This window comes from Micropterus salmoides, unplaced genomic scaffold (assembly GCF_014851395.1).
Source record: "Micropterus salmoides isolate LMB-PRFRI ecotype aquatic unplaced genomic scaffold, ASM1485139v1 Ms_hic_scaffold_7, whole genome shotgun sequence".
NCBI classification, from domain to species: domain Eukaryota; kingdom Metazoa; phylum Chordata; class Actinopteri; order Centrarchiformes; family Centrarchidae; genus Micropterus; species Micropterus salmoides.
Genome location: NW_024044459.1, coordinates 11623953 through 11641748, shown reverse-complemented (window position 1 = coordinate 11641748; position 17796 = coordinate 11623953). Strand labels below are relative to the sequence as shown.

Genomic DNA, 17796 nt, shown 5'->3' with positions numbered 1-17796 from the left:
AGATGGCAGCATTGGAAAGGTTTACACCAAAGGAGAAACCAGGAAACAGGAGAACAGATGAGGAAATACTCAATACTCATCTAAAGATGTTGTGAAGGGTAAACTGAAATATCTGTTTCTGTATTCTTTATGTGTAAAAATTAGTTAAATTAAAATAGTAAATGTATTAGACTATAAATAAGACTAATTTAAAGTTAGTGCTTGAGTAATTGCATTTTCTGCTTCAGGCAAATATTGCACTTTGTACTCTGCTACATTTATTTGATATGTATATGTATGTATTGTTATAGATTAAGTTAATAATTAACTGATCCCGGGGGCAAATCACAAGCTGCCCAGCAGAGTAAATAAAGATGAAAAATTAAAGTAATTTTCATATTAATGCATACAAAGTATTATAATAATACAATCTACATTATTCTCAAATGGGTCATTCTGCATAGTGACTGCATTTACTTGTGCAACTTTAAGTATATGTTGGTGCCAATACTCCTGTACATAAAACTTTGAATGCAGGACTACACTAGTAGTGTAGTAAGTACAAGATCTGAATATTTCTTCCACACACAAATCAAGCCTCAAAAGTAGACTGACTGAAGAAATGTCTCATAATATTGTAATGCAAAACAAAAGCAAATCATTATTTGAAAGGAGATGGCCAGTGAGTTCACAAACTCCAGATTAATTTATTTTAATGTTTACATTCTGATTGTACAAATGTGTGTTTTAGGGAAAAAAGTGAAATCGCTACAGAATTGAAATCTTTACATTGTCCGTCTATTTTTGTTGCATACGTAAGATGTAAGCCATGTTTTCAGTCCTGTTGTCAGCAAAATAGCAGACTAAAGATGCAGCCCATTTGCTTCAGCTTTTGAACACTATAAGAATCGGGATGCTGAAATATTTGCTGTTTAAATATGGTATTAAATTAAAAGTCAGCTGTGGTCTGTTTACAGCAGGGTCTTGTATCTACTTGTGTTGTAACTATATATGAGAAGTTTAGGATTTTATGATCACTGAGCTACTTTCACCATTGCAGATCTTCAATGTGAATTTCTTTAATCTTTCAGTTTTAACCAAGATTCATACTCTTGGACTAACACCTGCACATGGTAACTCTGAATACACTGATACCGGTCCATACTATTTTCAGCATAATGAGTTTACATATATATGCCTCTTTTAAGCAGAATTGAAAACGACTGGAAACATTTTATAAGCTTAAGCTGGCCACAGTAAAAGGCCACTCGAAAATGTGCAGTTCCATCACACAGCACAATGCCACAGATGTTACAAGTTTTTAGGGAGCATGCTGACTGCAGGAATGTCCACCAGAGCTGTTGCCCGTGAATTGAATGTTAATTTCTCTACCATAGGCCATCTCCAAAGGCATTTGACAGAATTTGGCAGTACATCCAAATGGCCTCACAACCGCAGACCACATGTAACGACACCAGCCCACGACCTCCACATCCAGCATCTTCACCTCCAAGATCGTCTGAGACCAGCCACCCGGACAGCTGCTGCTACAATCAGATTGCATAACCAAAGAATTTCTGCACAAACTGTCAGGAACCGTCTCATGTGAGCTCTATATGCTCGTGGACCTCATCAGGGTCTCGACCTGACTGCAACTTCGCACAGCCATTAAAGAGGAGTGGACCAACATTCCACAGGCCACAATCAACAACCGGATCAACTCTATCTGAAGGAGATGTGTTGCACTACGTGAGGCAAATGGTGGTCCCACCAGATACTGATTGGTTTCCGGAGCCCCGCCAGACCCCCCCAATACAGTGAAACTGCACATTTTCGAGTGGCCTTTTATTGTGGCCAGCCTAGGGCACACCTGTGCAATACCCATGCATCTATCTATCTATCTATCTATCTATCTATCTATCTATCTATCGCACACACACACACACACACACAAGTATACACACATAGCCTACATACATACACACAACAATTACTGTACTAATGTTAATTTGTTTTTATGTTTTGAAATGCATGATTATCGAACAAGACCTCCCTCAGTTAAACTTACAAATACAACAGGGCTTTTTAGTCACTAAAGATCATGGTGGAGTCATGGTGGAGTTTGTTGGGTCTCTGTAAATAATATAACAAAGAGTAGCCTATGTTCTTGACCTGCTCTATAGTGCAATGAGATAACTTCTGCTTTGAATTGAGGCTCTATAAATAAAATGCATTTGAACTGAATATAAATTCAGTCTAATACCTGGAATACAATTAGTTGGTAGTCAGTAACACTAAAGACAATATTCCATTTGGGAAACTCTGATTTATTTGGCATACTCTTGACATGCATTGATGATCCTTACATTGAAAGTTTTCACAGTAATAAACATGCATACAGGAAACAGAAGACAAGTTTTCAAAACAACGTGAGTCTGTTACATTCATCCGTTTTGGTCGTGTCCACGTGACATCTAGAAAGCATGATGTTAGAGGGTTAACATCACCTTATCAAAGGGTGATTGTATGACACAGTTCAATTCAAACAATCATCAGTCCATCACCAGCATCTATAGGCCTACTAGGTGGATGAGTTCAGGATGCGGGAGTCTGCGGAGTCGGAGCGTTCTTCGTACTCCTCTTCGGGGGAGTACAGGCCGGGTTTGGATCCCAGCGTGCAGCTCTCCTCTTGGATGCTGATGCGCTGCTCCTCTGAGGGTCTGGAGGAGAGGATGGGGGAGCTGCGGAACACGGACCCACCTGGGCCAGCGGGTGCTGCGGGGGAGAAAGGCGACACATACTGGGCCGCCGAGCGGAGCTGGTACTGCTGCTGCAGAGCCATGGTATTCCACAGAGTCACGTCGTTGTGCACGAAGGGGTTGGCTTGGCTGCGTGTCAGAGAGTTGCGCAACATGAGCGGGTAGCGCGTGGGCTGAGGGAAGGACGGGTGCTGCAGGGGGACACCCAGCGGGCCGGTGGACACCACGCCCGTAGCGGAATCGGATGTGAAGCGGAGGGACTCGGGGACGCGGAAAGCGGAGCCCACCGACCATTTGGCGGAGGAGGACACCGGGTGGTAGGAGCCCAGCGTGTGCTCGAACAGGTGTCCGTTTGAAGGCAGCACCAGGGCGTCCGGGTGCGGGTCGGAGTGCGGGTGCGCGCTCCCATCAGGACTCCGGCTGGACAGCAGCACCTCGATGGCCCCCACTAGATCCCCCCCGCAGCCTCTGAGGATGAGCTCGAGGACAGGAGGCTTGTGAGCGGGGAAGATCTTCTTGAGAACCTCCAGCGGCGGCCTGTTGGCTCGGAGGCTAAAGGGCAGATTGATGGAGCCGGCTAGGCCTTCAATCAGCACGCTCTGCTCTGCGGGGCTGACGGGATACTTCTGAGGACTCTCGGCTTTGGACTCCTTTTCAACGCTACCGGCTTTGGGGAGGCTGTAGCGGCTCTCCTCCGTGTGGGAGGGGGTTTCTGGAGGCTCAGGGGTGTAGCAGGAGTTTGGTTTGGAGCCTTCAGGGGAGCTAACCGGGTCCTGCTCCTTCTCACTGCAGCTCCCCCCGTTCTCACCCCCTGACCCCTCATCAGGACCGTCCTCTGTCGGCTCTGCTGGGCAAAGGAGCAAACAGTCAGGGAACAGGTTTGGGCAGGAATCGCAGAGGGTAAAGACAAATATTCAGCTTGCAAGAAAGACATGCACAAATCTGTCGGGGTAGCCTATTAAATGAATTAATATGACTTCAGAAACTTTTCTTTTCTGCACCTCTTCATGCAAAACCTCTGGTCCATTTAAAGCAAAGCCAATCCGCTGTAAGCTCCCCCCAAGAGGAAACGTAACATGCAATTAATCCCTTGTCAGCTTGTCTCCAACACAACGATTTATGTGGATTTACTTTCTTTTCTCGTCTCCAAAGCTGTTAACACAAAGTGCTGACTGTGTGTCAGTGAGGAATCTACCGTCGATGCCTTTTGACCACATTTTGTAAACAGATCGCTTGTTGCTCGGTAACATTTCATCTGAAGTTGACCTCCTGCAAAAAATACGGCGATTACATTCGATTGGTGCTGTCTGCCGCTGATCACTGTAATCTTTTAAACCACTCAGCTCTGTGTGGCAGGGAGAAAATGGGGCTGGTGTGTGGAGTCAGCTGATCGGTGCCTGTGTCCAAATGTTTTAGTGTCGGAAAAACAAACAAAGTGGAGTCAGGTGAATAGGATAGCGTGGAAAAACATAAATCTGCACAGTGGAATAGGCTATTCAGTATTTAGGCTTTAAGTGCGGGAATATTGAAAACGCGTTGAAATTGCCTAAACACAATTAAAACAAAAGGAAGGAAAAAATAAGATAGGCAACAGTTGATGTTTAAAAACATAGAGTGTTACAGCTTTCAAATGACCAGGATTTTTATTGTCTTAAATAATTTGTTTTAAAAAAGTGAGAAAATATTCCTGACATTTTCAATACATAAATGAATAAATACAAATAATAGCCTACTACCCGTTACGTTGCAGTACTTGAATAACAGCCAGCCTAAAAATAAATGTATTAGGCTACAGATACTGCCAGAATGAATAGATGTCAACCTCTATTAACAACTCAAAATATAAATGAGGTTTGTTGCTTTTGTTAAGATAAAAACGCTTTTCAAAATAATTTGTTAACATTGCATGAAACAAATAGGCCTTTTTTTATGATTATATATATATATATATATTATTTTTTCGCAATTAATGATTTTTTAAGTTTTCAAACCCAACAACATTTTTTTCCATTTAGACCTATTTGTTTTCATTTCTCTAAGCCTCTTGCCCTGTTGTAACATGCCTGGGTATCAATAAAGTCTTATCTCTCATATCTCATCTTGATGATTTACAACAAATTCGTCCTTTCATATTAGCAAATGTGGCATTCCCAAATAACGCAACATGTAAAATAACAACAACAATAACAAGGAAATTATGTTTGAGTTGCTTTTCTGTAACTGAAATATTACTTTAAAATGGACACAAATGACAGCATCACTGTATTTTACTGTAAATATACCCAAACACAGATTAAACATCTAAATCCCATTTTTAACAGAATTTTCCTTTGTGTGAAAGCATAAATTCACACAATATATTGGTAAAGTAGCCCTGCGTGAATCTGGCACTTCGTGGTTCATTTAGGCGATTATTTCTATTATTAGTAGCAACCCAGCAGTAATAGTTTAAAATGACCTCTGTCATTATTTGTTTTTTTCTTCTGCTAAAGAAAATCATTCCATAATGTTTCATTATTTTCATCTCATCAAATAAAATCACTTAGCCTATTTAACAGATATGTAAACATTTAAAGTTCGCAGCTCTTCTCCCACCTGTGCATGTTTGTGCTCCGGCCTGCACCGCCTCTGCGCCGTTCCACCTCAGCTCCAGCTCCTCTGTCCTCGGCGGGGCTCCCTGGTTCCCCTCGCTGGCTCCGGATATACCGATACCGGGCAGCACTCTGAGTGACTCCGGGATGAGGCTCTCCAGACTCTCGTTGGCCTGCTGCCTCCGGAGCGCCACCTGCGCCGCCATGACGCGCTGCCGCTCGATGATGAGGATGCATTTCTCGCAGGTGCAGTCCTTGAAGCGGCAGTAGCGCTTGTGACCTTTGAGCCACGACAACACGCCGTGGTTGCGGCATCGCGCGCACTTAGGGGTCCTTTGGAGCGGGGCCCGGGGCTGAGACACAGGAGCCCCCATGTACAGGTAGGGGGACCCGTAGCCATTCATGATGTCAGACGCGCTGTGTTTTCCAGGACGCACAAGTTACATCTGCCGAGAGGCGAGGCGGGGCGGGAATGTTGCTGTCCGAGAGATGGAGCTGGATGAAGCTGCTCTGCCACACGCATGACAGGATGAGGATAAGAGGTGTTGGAGGATCCACCTTTCCCGCGGCTGACAGCACAGATATGCATCAGGCTGACACGCACTTATGGAGACGAGTAACCAAACGCTGTCAATCGCGTCAACGCGCCTGCACGCTGCAAAAAATGTCCATGTGAGGCGGGGGAAAATCTGCCAGAGGATCAGATAACCCCACATGTTTTCCTGTAAGGTTCACACGTTTGTAAAGTTTCCTTCAAAAATGGGAGGGACAATAACGTCAAGATCAGGGAAACACGTCTGTCAAGATCCAAGAAGAGAAACATTCTGGTTTGCAGTGGAAACATATATGATCTCCATGTAATTTCAGTGGTTTAGAGATTTTAAGATTTTGATCCTGTAGCTCAAAGGAGATTCTTCAAAGGTGATTTCAGCTTTATCAATGAGAAACTGCACCATTACCTCCAGAAACAGATGGCCTGTAGGACATTTAATAACACTGCAGGATGCAGGGTGCAGGAGTTCCTGCATCACACAAACATCCTTTAGAACATCACAGTGGGTTAAAAGAACAAATCCACAGGAGTCAGTGCATTGTCTGCTGGCCTATTTTAAAAGTAGCCCATATAATACAATTTCAGTTTTAACAGTTCAACACTAAATCCCAAAATAGCACCATTAATACTTGAAATAAAATCTGCAGGTTTGAAAGTCAAGGTGCAAATTCAACTATTTTACTCTGTTAATGCTAAAAATAAACAAAAATCAGTCAAAACTGGCCTGCAAACAGACACCCTGAAAAAAAATGCAGGGCAGTTAAAGGACTTAATGACCAAGTCAGTGCCTTTTCAGTTTTTTTTTAAATATGCAGCAGGTCATTTGAGCAGAATATCAGTAATTTGGACATCTCAGCTGTCAATGATGAGACACTTTAAATTTATGGAGGACTGAGTTTCTGCATGAAACACATGACCATTTAAACATTTTGACACATAACATTCACATTTTAAAAATGCAATATTAACATTTAAACTGAAAAGCATCATAAATAGGCTAGCCTATTTAAAAGATCTGTAAGTCCAAAAATTCAACTCTAATGATATCAAAAATTTGACATCTCAGCTGTCAAAATTCTGACTTCTGCTTCGGAAGTCTTTACATATACATCCCCCCAAAGGTTATTTTTTAGGAAACAACATGAGCATAACGCATTCAAAAGTCAGGACGTGGGTTGTACATTATTACCCTCCCCGTTGCCTGCAGGCCCGCAGGCTCGAAGACTGGATACGGACAAAACGCTCGTAGCTTCTCGCACCTTTTACACAATCGTACATAACTTAGATGATTAGGTCTCTACATGTATAAAAAGCCCTTTGGGAACTATGTCGAGGATGCTGATATGTCCCTTCTGCTGGACTAATAGAGGGCATTGAAACATAACACCGGACAAAGCCGGGGCCCATTTCTGACCGTAAAAAAGGTTTATTCAAGCAAATAATGGGATCCGAGGCTGCGCGGCTTACAGAGAATAAGAGCACGGTAAACTTCCCCACATGAAGCCCGTCTCCAGGGCTATTAAGCTTTTAATTGGAAAATAGCAGAGGAAATTTCAAGGTGACTATAGTGGCTTTGCAGTTTGTGCCGGCCGAGTAGATTTGTGGGAGTGGGAGGCGGCGGGTGCACGCCTACACCACAATGCATAATAAATTTATTCATGTTGTTCGTTGATAAAGAGTAAAACACAAACCGGAATAAAAGTTTATACTGCAGGGTGCATTGTAATTGGCTTTTTTTCATTTGATGCACTGCAAGTTGAAGATGCGGAAAGACTGTAAATATTTTATGCTGAAGTCCTTTGTGCATTTAATATTAAACACAAAATAGATTAATTTACAAGAAATAGCCTACATGTTCTTTATTAGATATAGTGACATTGTATGTTAGAAGGACAGTAGCCTAGGCCTGTAGGCAATTATCACATAGCCTAACTTCGACCATAAAAGGAGCACAGGTGGCTTCTATAAAATAAAAGCATAAACAGAAATATACCAGAATGAAATATACCATGGATAAAAAACAAAAACGTATAAGAAAATCTAAATGTGTTACAAAGACCGATTATAGGCCTGTCTGTATGGTGATATTTGCAGGGGTGAACTCCTGTAGTTAGCCTGCAAGCTAACCATTAGCTAACAACATTTATTCAAAAGACATATTTGTGCCATTAACTCCTGCCACAAAACTGTCAACCTGCTCTTTTGTGGAACAGTTTTTACTCTGACAAGGGAGGTTAAATAAAAGCAAATAGTGCAACACAGCTAATAAGCTACATTGGCTACCTCTATATTCTGGACTCTCCCTAAGTCCCATCAAAGGTCAACACTGCTTCAGGATAAAGACCACTGGCTAATGTCTGTATCAGCTGAGACAAATGTCAACCTCATGGTGGCCCTAAAGGAAAAATCAGGGGACCAATCAAAGTGATCATGATTCATCCTCCGGGAACCACAAATGTCTGCACTAAATTTCATATCAATCCGTCCAGTGGTTGTTAGACATTTTAATCTGAACCAAAGTCAAACACAATTTTGTTTCTTATTTATCCCTTTAATCATCTTTTTATTCCCAGGGTTGGAAGCCACATCCTACTGATCAATTTATATGGTCATCAACACAGTCACTTATTGAATATTCTCAAGTTATTTTCCTAAATCAGACACTTGTTTTTTTATTTTTTTTATTTGGTCTTTAGATTCAATCCAATTTGAAGTTCTTGGGTAATCCTACCATAAAATAGGGTCATAACTGTAACTACGGGTTACCAACCTGCATCCTCCTCAGGGGTCATAAAATGGTTATTGGTGTAGGAAATACTATGAAACAAGATTCGGCTTTGCAAAGTCATGTGTACTTACTTATACTTATATTCTCTTATATTTGCTTTTTTTATCGTTAAATACTTCAGTTCAGTTTCAATTCTCCAGCCGTCTAAAAATTATTCAAATGAAACAATATGTGAAAGAAAAATAACCCAAAGGGACTGTGAGGAGTATGGCTGCGTTTTAAAGGGGTTACACCGCAGCCTATCCAAATATTACTTTATTACTTCACATGAAGTGTAAAAAACAACACGGAAAATACGTTTGAACTACAATTGTAGTTACTGTGAAAAAAAGTTATGTTTCGACAGTTTTTTTATCACAAAACCATCAGTAATTATGGCTTTACTTTGGCCTCAAAACACAATCATGGAGTGTGATGCGCTAATGTGATCCACACAGTAATACAGGACTAACGCTTTTTCATGCTCAGGGATCTTTGAATATTGGTTGTAGCTGACACATGGCTGCTATTAACTACATAAAGTACCTCTTATGACCCGTATGTACTGTAGTTGAATGTAATGATTATAGTACAAACGTAACATGCTTATATACTGCATTTATGCCACCTGGTGAGGACACGTGATCTGATGCTTTGCATGTCGTAACACTGATGTTTTGAAATTATGCTGAATTAGTTTAAATTGAGTTAACTTATGTGAAATAAGATAATGCATAAGACATCCAAGAATAGCATATAATAGCTCGTTAAGTATATAGTATTATTACATAGATTGAATGCAATGTCAAATACAAAGTGTTTTTACATCTTACACTACCAGTCCCATAGTACTGTAATCTATATATGCCATATCAGAAGCACGGAGGCACTAAACTCAGGAGTTTGTCTGATGCTCGTTACTCTTTTAGCTCAGCAGATGAAGTCAGTCATGCAGATATCTGTTCAGAGATCACATCGACTCAGAGCTGTAGACACACAGGAGGAAATGATGACAAACACTTTATGAACCTGTGGAGGTAGTTCACTCCTCTGTACACAATCCTTCACATGAGACTTCTACAGCCATTTCTCTGAGGCAAAAATAATAACATTAAGTTAAGAAAAGTTGAATCTCAAAAGTTTCTGGAAGAAAAGACAAAAGAAGCAGGTTAAATGATCAAGCATAGCTGTTTATTAAAACTCACAGTGACTGCATTATCTGGTTATACAGTAGATGAATGATTAAAGGCTGTACATCTCTGTTTTTATTAATTTATTAATTAATGTTTCACCGTATATGGCTTTATGGTTTGTCCATTAATGGCAATGCTTTATACCACTACTTTAGTCCAGACTGAACTATATCAACAACTCGGAAGAATTGTACAGATATTCATGGTCATCAGACAACTATTCCTCTTGCGCCTCCATAAGTTTGACATTTTTGACTTGTTAAGGTAACATCTCAACAACTATTGGATGAATTTGGTCCAGACTTTGGTCATGTCCCCCCACAAGATAAAAAAAACTATTTTAATGGTCCCCTAGCTGCAATGATGTGTGTTATCATGTTTTCACAACTTGTTACACTTATACTCGCGTACTTTTACTACTGCTGTAGTGTCGATTCTGAAGTTTGATTTACTACGTGTGAATTGTTAGAGCGTAACTACAAGAACATTACATTTACTCCTCTACTTTAGAAGAGTCAAACATAAAGAGCATGTCGAGATAGAGCAGTATTGACAGCGTTTATCAATAATCTATGGTTTGTAGTTATTTTGCATCTTTCCTGCGAGTCCTGATAATAACTTTAGTATAATACCAGGGTTTTCAAAGCCTGGGACTGTGGGCCTCCCCTCAGACAAAGCTGTTAGTTTTTTGTCTTAGTTTCTCTATGGAATCATTATCATGTTATGATAATGTTATTTGATCCAAAAGAGACTCAACAATTATCTATTGTAATATTCCTGTTTGACATAACATCAGACTACAAAAGGTCTGTCCTGAAGCATTTATTAGCTTCAGACTCCGGGACAGACGGTAAACTTCCCCAAAGCTATACTGCATCTCTGAACTCTCTCTTTCACCAAATAACACACATTTAGGCTATTCTATGTGATCTCCTTTTGATGACTAATGTAATAACTAATATTTCCATTCAGGTAGCCTCCCCCGAAACTGTTTGGAGTCCCCCTGCGGAGGCCCGCCTCACACTTTCAAAACCTCTGGTATAATATGTTATTTTATAAAATTTGTCTGTGCCTTGATTGGCTGAAACTGTCTGATTTCACTAGATTTATGTCTTAATTATAATGAGTCTAATAGTTTTCCATGACACAAACTCAACTTATGATATCAATAATAAGTTTGTGCAAATATTTTCACATTTCACTCACTCATCTTGGCTCTCATGTGTATATTAGCAGAAGAAACCCCTCCAGCAGGGCCCCTTCAGAGCTGGAGGAGGAGCTGACCTCTGTTGAGTGGAGTTATTATTAGGTGCTGATTGGGGGCGTTGCTGCCACTCAGACGTCCTGTCACAGAAACGCTGATTTAAGTCTCCCTGGGGAGGCGGGACACAGAGCTCATACAGAGGAATTAGCTGGACATCTGAATTAGTGAGACATTTTTAGAAAGCCCAAAACATCAGAAACCATCAGTTTCAAGGGAAAAGGGAAAATATGCTGGGTTTTTAGGCTACCTTTGGCAGATACCTTTCTCTGAAATTCATATGCTTACATTCTTACAGTCAAACTAAATATGGTACTGGTCTCCCAGACGGTTGTCATTACAGAGGTTGCAAATCCTCTGGTTTCTCTCCAGTCCTTTATATCGTCCGATGACCTTGGAAATTCTAGTATTATTCACAGTGAAATTGCAAATAGTCTGTCTATACTTTTGGTTTTCAAGCAGCAGATACTTTTCCACTTTTTCAACGCATGTTTAAATTCTACATACAGTACATATCACATAATGTCATACTTCTAAGCTCACTTTGCATAGAATAATGTGAGAAAATATGGGCTTGAAAAAGAAAAGTAAGCAACAACATTCTTGATGAATGTTGGTTATCTTGGTTCAGGGTTTCTACAGTGTTCACCAAACTAAAATTACCTTTTTAATACCACCTATGATTCTATTTAATATTATTTTCACAGTCATACTGGTCAAAGAATGACAGGAAACCAGTAGGGAATATACTCCTAAACATAGATGGCTGGATTAACTAATTACATTTGTTTTGCATAATATACAAATTATATTTACACATTACCTGACAACAACTGTCCGCTTTATTTTGGTTTCTTTTGGGTTTTATCTGCAATTCTGTCCATGTACCTTCTCAAGAGGTCTAAAAAATTTAAAAAATTTAAATCAATTACAGAAAGGAGATTTCTCTCTTTCTCCAGACTTGTGATTACTGTGAGCCCGTAAAATGCACATGTGAAGTTGTTTTTTTATTGATAATATCTGAACAATTTTATGACTTCTGAAGTAGCTTACACCTCAAAAATGTGCATATTTACAGTACTTAGTAACTTTCCACCACTAGCAACAGATCCCAGAAGTTTAGGAGACCGTTTCACTCTCAAGTTTAGACTCCACCATAATAATAAGATGGTCTTTCCTGTTGAAGCTTCTTTTTGTGATTTATTGGTAAAACTGCTGCCAGATCTTGAAACAGATTTATATTATTGTTATACTATATATATATTTTCTAGGGGTTGCTGCAAACTATCAGCCCCATTTGCTTTAATTGTTATTTAAATGGCCAAATTTACTTGTTGGGACATATACTTCAGTGGACAAAAGTAATATTTATAAGTACTGTACTTTTACAATTTTGGAGGTACTTTGGAGTATTTCCATTTTAAAATATTTTACACCACTAAAGTGATCTGTTAGTTTGAGTTACTTTGCAGGTTAACATTTTGTAAACAACTCAATAATCTTACCAAGAAATTTGTCATAAAAGTCTTATTTTCTTAAAACAAGTGAACACCTCTTGTGGCTGATTATGGACTTTTTGCTCAGATTGAAGTTTGGAAGTACAGAAGATCTAAGTTGTGTTAAATAAATAGTTTCTCTATCTCAATACATACGGTAAAAGATTTCTAACATAATTACTCAGAAGCTCAGACACGCTTGGATGTTCAGATTATCAGCAGTAATAATGTATCATAGTTGGAGCCATGTCAGCATTCAAACTCACTTTTACAGAATGCAGGACTGTGCACCTTTGTTCTTTTGAGGTGATGAAGTGAATAAAAATAATGTCCTGAGATGTCTGGGCTGCTCTTAATGGCGAGATGGATCGAAGTCAGTCTCCTCCGAAAAATGTCCACTAGGAGAATATGGCTAGAACAATAATCATGAAAATTGACTTCACACCTTAATGTGCATGACCAGCCACACGTTTGTTAATCTGAGTGAAGGTTATTTGCATTGTGAGTTGCGCTCGATGTTTACTCCCCAAACTGCTTGTCATTCAGAGGCCAAAAAATTACTTAAAAAACAATTAGATGGTCCCTTTTCAGATGTAGAGTTCAGATTTTTTGTATTAGCACCTAATTCAGGTGCTAATTTCACTTGTGTGGTGTCTTATGTCAAAGCAAACTAAACCCTAACTCGAGGTTCAAGTTATTACAGACTTTTTTCAAACACACAATAAGAATACTCAGACCTGATTAACTGATTTACTTTTGGTCTTCCTGTCCCAATCCACCCAAAAGTAGTTTCAAGCTGCAAACTTAACTGCACTGCTGGCAAGCAAAGTAAAGCAAAGAAATTGTGAAATTATACTGCAGATTCCGTCTAAGTTAGCAAAGAATGACGTGGTTAAACTAGACAGTTTCAGCTTCAAATAGTATTTCCAAAATACAAATTTCACACCAATTTACTGATTGGTCTTACTTAAAATATTTAGCCCTACCTACTTGCATAAACCATTCTTCAATATTATGGATGACAGGCTCATTATGAATAAATGAAAGACATGTTGCTGCTTTCTGTATTTGACAGTATTTGAGTTGAGACTTTCTCGTTCATCCACTCAGACGACTTCCCTTCCTTGGTTTTACCCGTTGAGGTAGAACCCAACCAAACACATCATCTCTGGCACCTGAGCAGATGTACGTCTGAGAAATGTTTGGAGCTGAAACTCCAGTTTAACGAAAATACTTTACACTGAATACACCAAGAAAACACCTATACTAATTGAGTGTACCCTATTAATATATCATTACTGAGAGAGACGTCCTCAGATATGATTATATCTTTAAAAATTATCCAAGTCCCCCCCCGAAGCTTCCAGCATCCTCTTCCACACTTCCTGTCTGTGTCGAGCAGCCATCACTCCACCAGGAGATTTTATCTATTATGGGAGGGCATGATTCATGGAGGCAGAGACAGCTCAAGGAAAACCAATCCTGTGACACTTTCTCCCCTGCGCTGTACACAGGGCGGCAGCAGCTACAGAAGGACAAGGCAGCGGGAGCGGGTCGCCCCTGACAACCGTGATAAAATGGCCTTCCTTAACTAAACTCGTAAAGCACGGGGCAATAAAACTCAATCTTCTGTAAAATCCAATTAAGTCATTATCTGACTGATTGTATCTTTAATTGAAAACAGAAGTGACAGTAAATTTCTGTGATATATCAGGATCAATCGATACTGCTGTACAATCTGGTCTCAAGAGGTGATTTATAATGTCAAAGTCTTATAGGTAACTCCACATTCTTCTCTCTAAAACCACTGGTGGATGAAATTAAGAGTAAGTGCGTTTCATAAAAAAACAAGATGGTCGTGTTATTGATTACAACAGATGGGTCAGGATCCAATGAATGTTCCCACAGCGCAGCAGAAAGAAAATACAAGTAATTTTCTTTGTCTGTTTTATATTGTTGTTTCCAGCACACCATCACATTTACACTCCATCACTTAGAGCATTTTTATTTACCTAAAACTTGTAGCGACATAAACTCCAAGACTCCAAATTACTTTTGTTGCTGTCTTATTCAAACACAAACACAAATAAACACTTTCAAAGCGTGCAGTTCGAAACGAATCTCCATAAAACACATAAACAATATACGGTACAGTAGTGTACGAGTCAGCTTCACAAAGGCAGAAAAGTGGGCACCACAACTCAACACCACAACTCAAAAGTTGGCAACACAGAATTACTCACATTAGTTCATTATGTAAAAAACTATATATATAACTATAGTTTGGTTTTTCGGGTAATTACACAGAAAAACACTGTGACCAGGTATTTTAACTGTTAAAAACAGTACAGATTACAAGGGCTGCAACTAACACTTACTTCTATCAATAGATGAATGCTGATTTTTGTGATTAATGGATTAGTTATTTGTTTTATCTATAACACCAGAAAACACTGTAAAATTGGCAATTTCCCAGATCCCAAGGTCCAAAATAAAAATGTTTTGCATTTTTTGCTTGAAAAACGACTTAAATTATTAACTGATTATAAAAAGATTTGCTATTCAGTTTCTGGATCGACTAATCAATGAATCGTCTTTTCGTTTCAGCTCTACACGTCACTGCAGCAGCACCTCAGCCTCTGCTGTATCTACAAGGCCGTACCAAAGTGTGTAAACAGTTATGAACAGTACCCCGTGTGCAAAGAAAAACTTTGGCCCAGAAGGGGTTAAATATACAATAGACATGCAAATTCTCTGGTATAAACGATGCCACTGGATCGGAGCCATAAATAAGCAGCCGGCGCTCATCACACGCCAACAAGGTGAGCATGATTCATGTCGAACCTGCCTGTTTTCTCGTTCGAGTCGCACATCTCCCTGCAAGAGGATATCCAAGCGTCTCTGTTGGTGGCTCTGTCGGAAATGTTCTCTACATTTAACTTTAAGTTTTTATACCAGAAGAGATAAATGAATGCCGTCTTCTGTATCAGTTGACGTTTCCAAAATTATCAGATCGTTGTTCAGGGTAAATACATGTGACATCTGATAAAATATCCCGCTCTGTACCTTGGTCACAATTGTTTAAAAAACTAATTTAAGGATTCCTAAAAATGTTTTTTGGTTATGTATGTTTATGAAAAAAAAAAAGACATCCGATGGATCATCATCAAAGTAGTAAAATCTGAAATATCACTATAGCAGTCTCGAACATCCAGTATCGGTTGGACAATACTTATTGATGACAAAATTTCAAAAGGAAGCAGGTTCTACCAACACAATGAAACACAGTATAGTCATTTAAATACTGTTTAAAGAACTGTTATATGTAACTTAACAGCCCCTGAAAGTATTTATTTTGCTGACCACCGGTGGATTAACTTCTCACCTGGCTGCAGTGATGTAAAGTGTACTACAGGGTGTGTCAGTACACTGTGACTTCACTGTTTGGCGTGGATACAGGTGAAACACACTTTAAACTTTCAACCAAAGAGGGCAGTAAAATGCAGGCTGGCGTTTAGTTACTCTTTAAAAACAAAAAAGTTTGTCGAATATTGACCTACGTCTTCTAGACCTACATATTTTAACCTGCAAATCACCAAATCATTGCTTACTTTGAAGGATGGAGTCAACATTGTCTAATGGTTTACTGGGTCACAAAACAGACAAACTAATATAACTAATATGAACTAATAATATTAACTTATACTGCATGTATTATTGCATTTATTGCATGTCCACCAGGGGAAAATGACAGGAAACTAGTGCGCTCCCTGAATCCATTGGGCCAAATTTCACTTGTGGTGCTTGGAATGTTCAGTAACAGCGAGTACAGTTTTTCAACTCAAAAATTACATTTTAGCGAACACTAAGCCGCTAATCTCATTGTCAGAGAATAGTCACTGATAATGGAACACACTACATGACTGATACTGTGTGAAAACTGTACTAGTCAAATTTACTGTAAGCTACAAAGGATTTTAACATCATTATTGCAAATGTCACTTTATCTTTTGGATAATAAAAATTTTAGATTGCATTAACAGTTGCTTCCTGAGGGGGAGAAACAAGTGTACAACTTTACGAAGTCTAGTTTGAATAATTTGTTCCAATCTTGACTGCTCATAATAAAGATCCTTATTAACTGTATGTTCATGGTCATCTTTAATCTATCCAAACAGCCTAATTCGGAAAAGTGCTTCTCAAATATTTGCATGTTGTTATTAGTGAATTTGTACAATTTAGTTTTACTTTCCAAGCATTTTCTATGCTGGTGAACTGGTTTCAATAAAAGACTCAACAGCTTTGAGGCTAAAAATGAACTAAAAACAACCTATATTCTCAATTACAGTATGGAATATATATCTATATATATATTTATTGTGCCTCCTGGACAGAAACCCAGCAGCAACAGTGAACCATGAAACTGTTTTCTGCTCAACTGATCTCACAATGATTATTTTTAATAACGCTTTCCTTAGCTTCTTTTATTTGGTGGCGTCGATGATGGAGTTGACTGTGAAGTTTGGAGTCTCGCTGCTGGCCTCGCACTCAGCACTGACATCAGAGTTAACCAGGGAGCCGATGGACCTGCAGGTCATGGTGGAGTGGTGACCAGTGGTGATGCTGCCAGGGGAGAAGGCTGCAGAGAAGAGACAGACAGACAGAGAGTCACGATCAGAGATCCACCGAGGAGGCGAGTTGCTACACTTAGTTACCATCTCATTTTAACCAGCAGTCGTGGCCACTTCACACAACTGTGTGTATCCTTACATTATTATTGTAAAAAATATATATATATATCAGTATTGTAAAAAAACAAAAACATACCGAAAAACACTGTCTCACTATGGTAAAGAACGTATTTGAAAAATAAACCTCAAATCTTTCACTTCTCTTTCACATATTTCAGTGTTTCCTCTACATGCATTCTGGCGCACCGCCACTACTAAAATTTCCCACGATCATTAAACTATGAGCTACAAATGTTTTCACTTGCACACTGTGCGAGCACGGCAGCACTCAATGCTCGGACCGCTTCCTCTCATCGTTCCATGCAGAACATAGGTGACAGATGGTGTTATAACAGCAGCGAAACTCTGAATCAGGAGGTGCGTAGCGAGTGTTTGATTGTCCAAGCGGCAGAAAGTGACGAAAAAATATATATAATAGTGACGGGAAAATATTCTGGCAGTAAATG

The 17796-nt window shown here is 39.5% G+C and overlaps 2 protein-coding genes across 3 annotated transcripts in view; both read right to left on the bottom strand.

The window, feature by feature from the left end:
- Positions 1 to 2285: 2285 nt before the first annotated feature.
- dmrt3a (doublesex and mab-3 related transcription factor 3a) lies at positions 2286 to 6950 on the bottom strand. Its single transcript, XM_038703750.1, has 2 exons — positions 5334 to 6950; positions 2286 to 3582 (listed from the first exon to the last, which is right to left on the bottom strand). The coding sequence occupies exons 1-2, from the start codon at positions 5731 to 5733 to the stop codon at positions 2561 to 2563; spliced, it is 1422 nt and encodes a 473-aa protein (XP_038559678.1). The 5' UTR covers positions 5734 to 6950; the 3' UTR covers positions 2286 to 2560.
- Positions 6951 to 14532: 7582 nt separating this feature from the next.
- The window catches only part of dmrt1 (doublesex and mab-3 related transcription factor 1), a 42287-nt gene continuing 39023 nt past the window's right edge, over positions 14533 to 17796 (bottom strand). For both annotated transcript variants that reach the window (XM_038703752.1, XM_038703751.1), the window contains exon 5: positions 14533 to 17238. In XM_038703752.1, coding sequence (XP_038559680.1) covers positions 17084 to 17238 — 155 coding nt within the window. In that variant the 3' untranslated portion in view covers positions 14533 to 17083. The remainder of the gene's footprint in view (positions 17239 to 17796) is intronic.

Excerpts from the sequence above, each read along its gene's own strand:
- dmrt3a (XM_038703750.1), bottom strand. The coding sequence starts at position 5,733 with ATGAATGGCTACGGGTCCCCCTACCTGTACATGGGGGCTCCTGTGTCT. Across the intron at positions 3,583-5,333 it reads CGGAGCACAAACATGCACAG|AGCCGACAGAGGACGGTCCT; the intron begins GTGGGAGAAGAG and ends TTTGCCCAGCAG.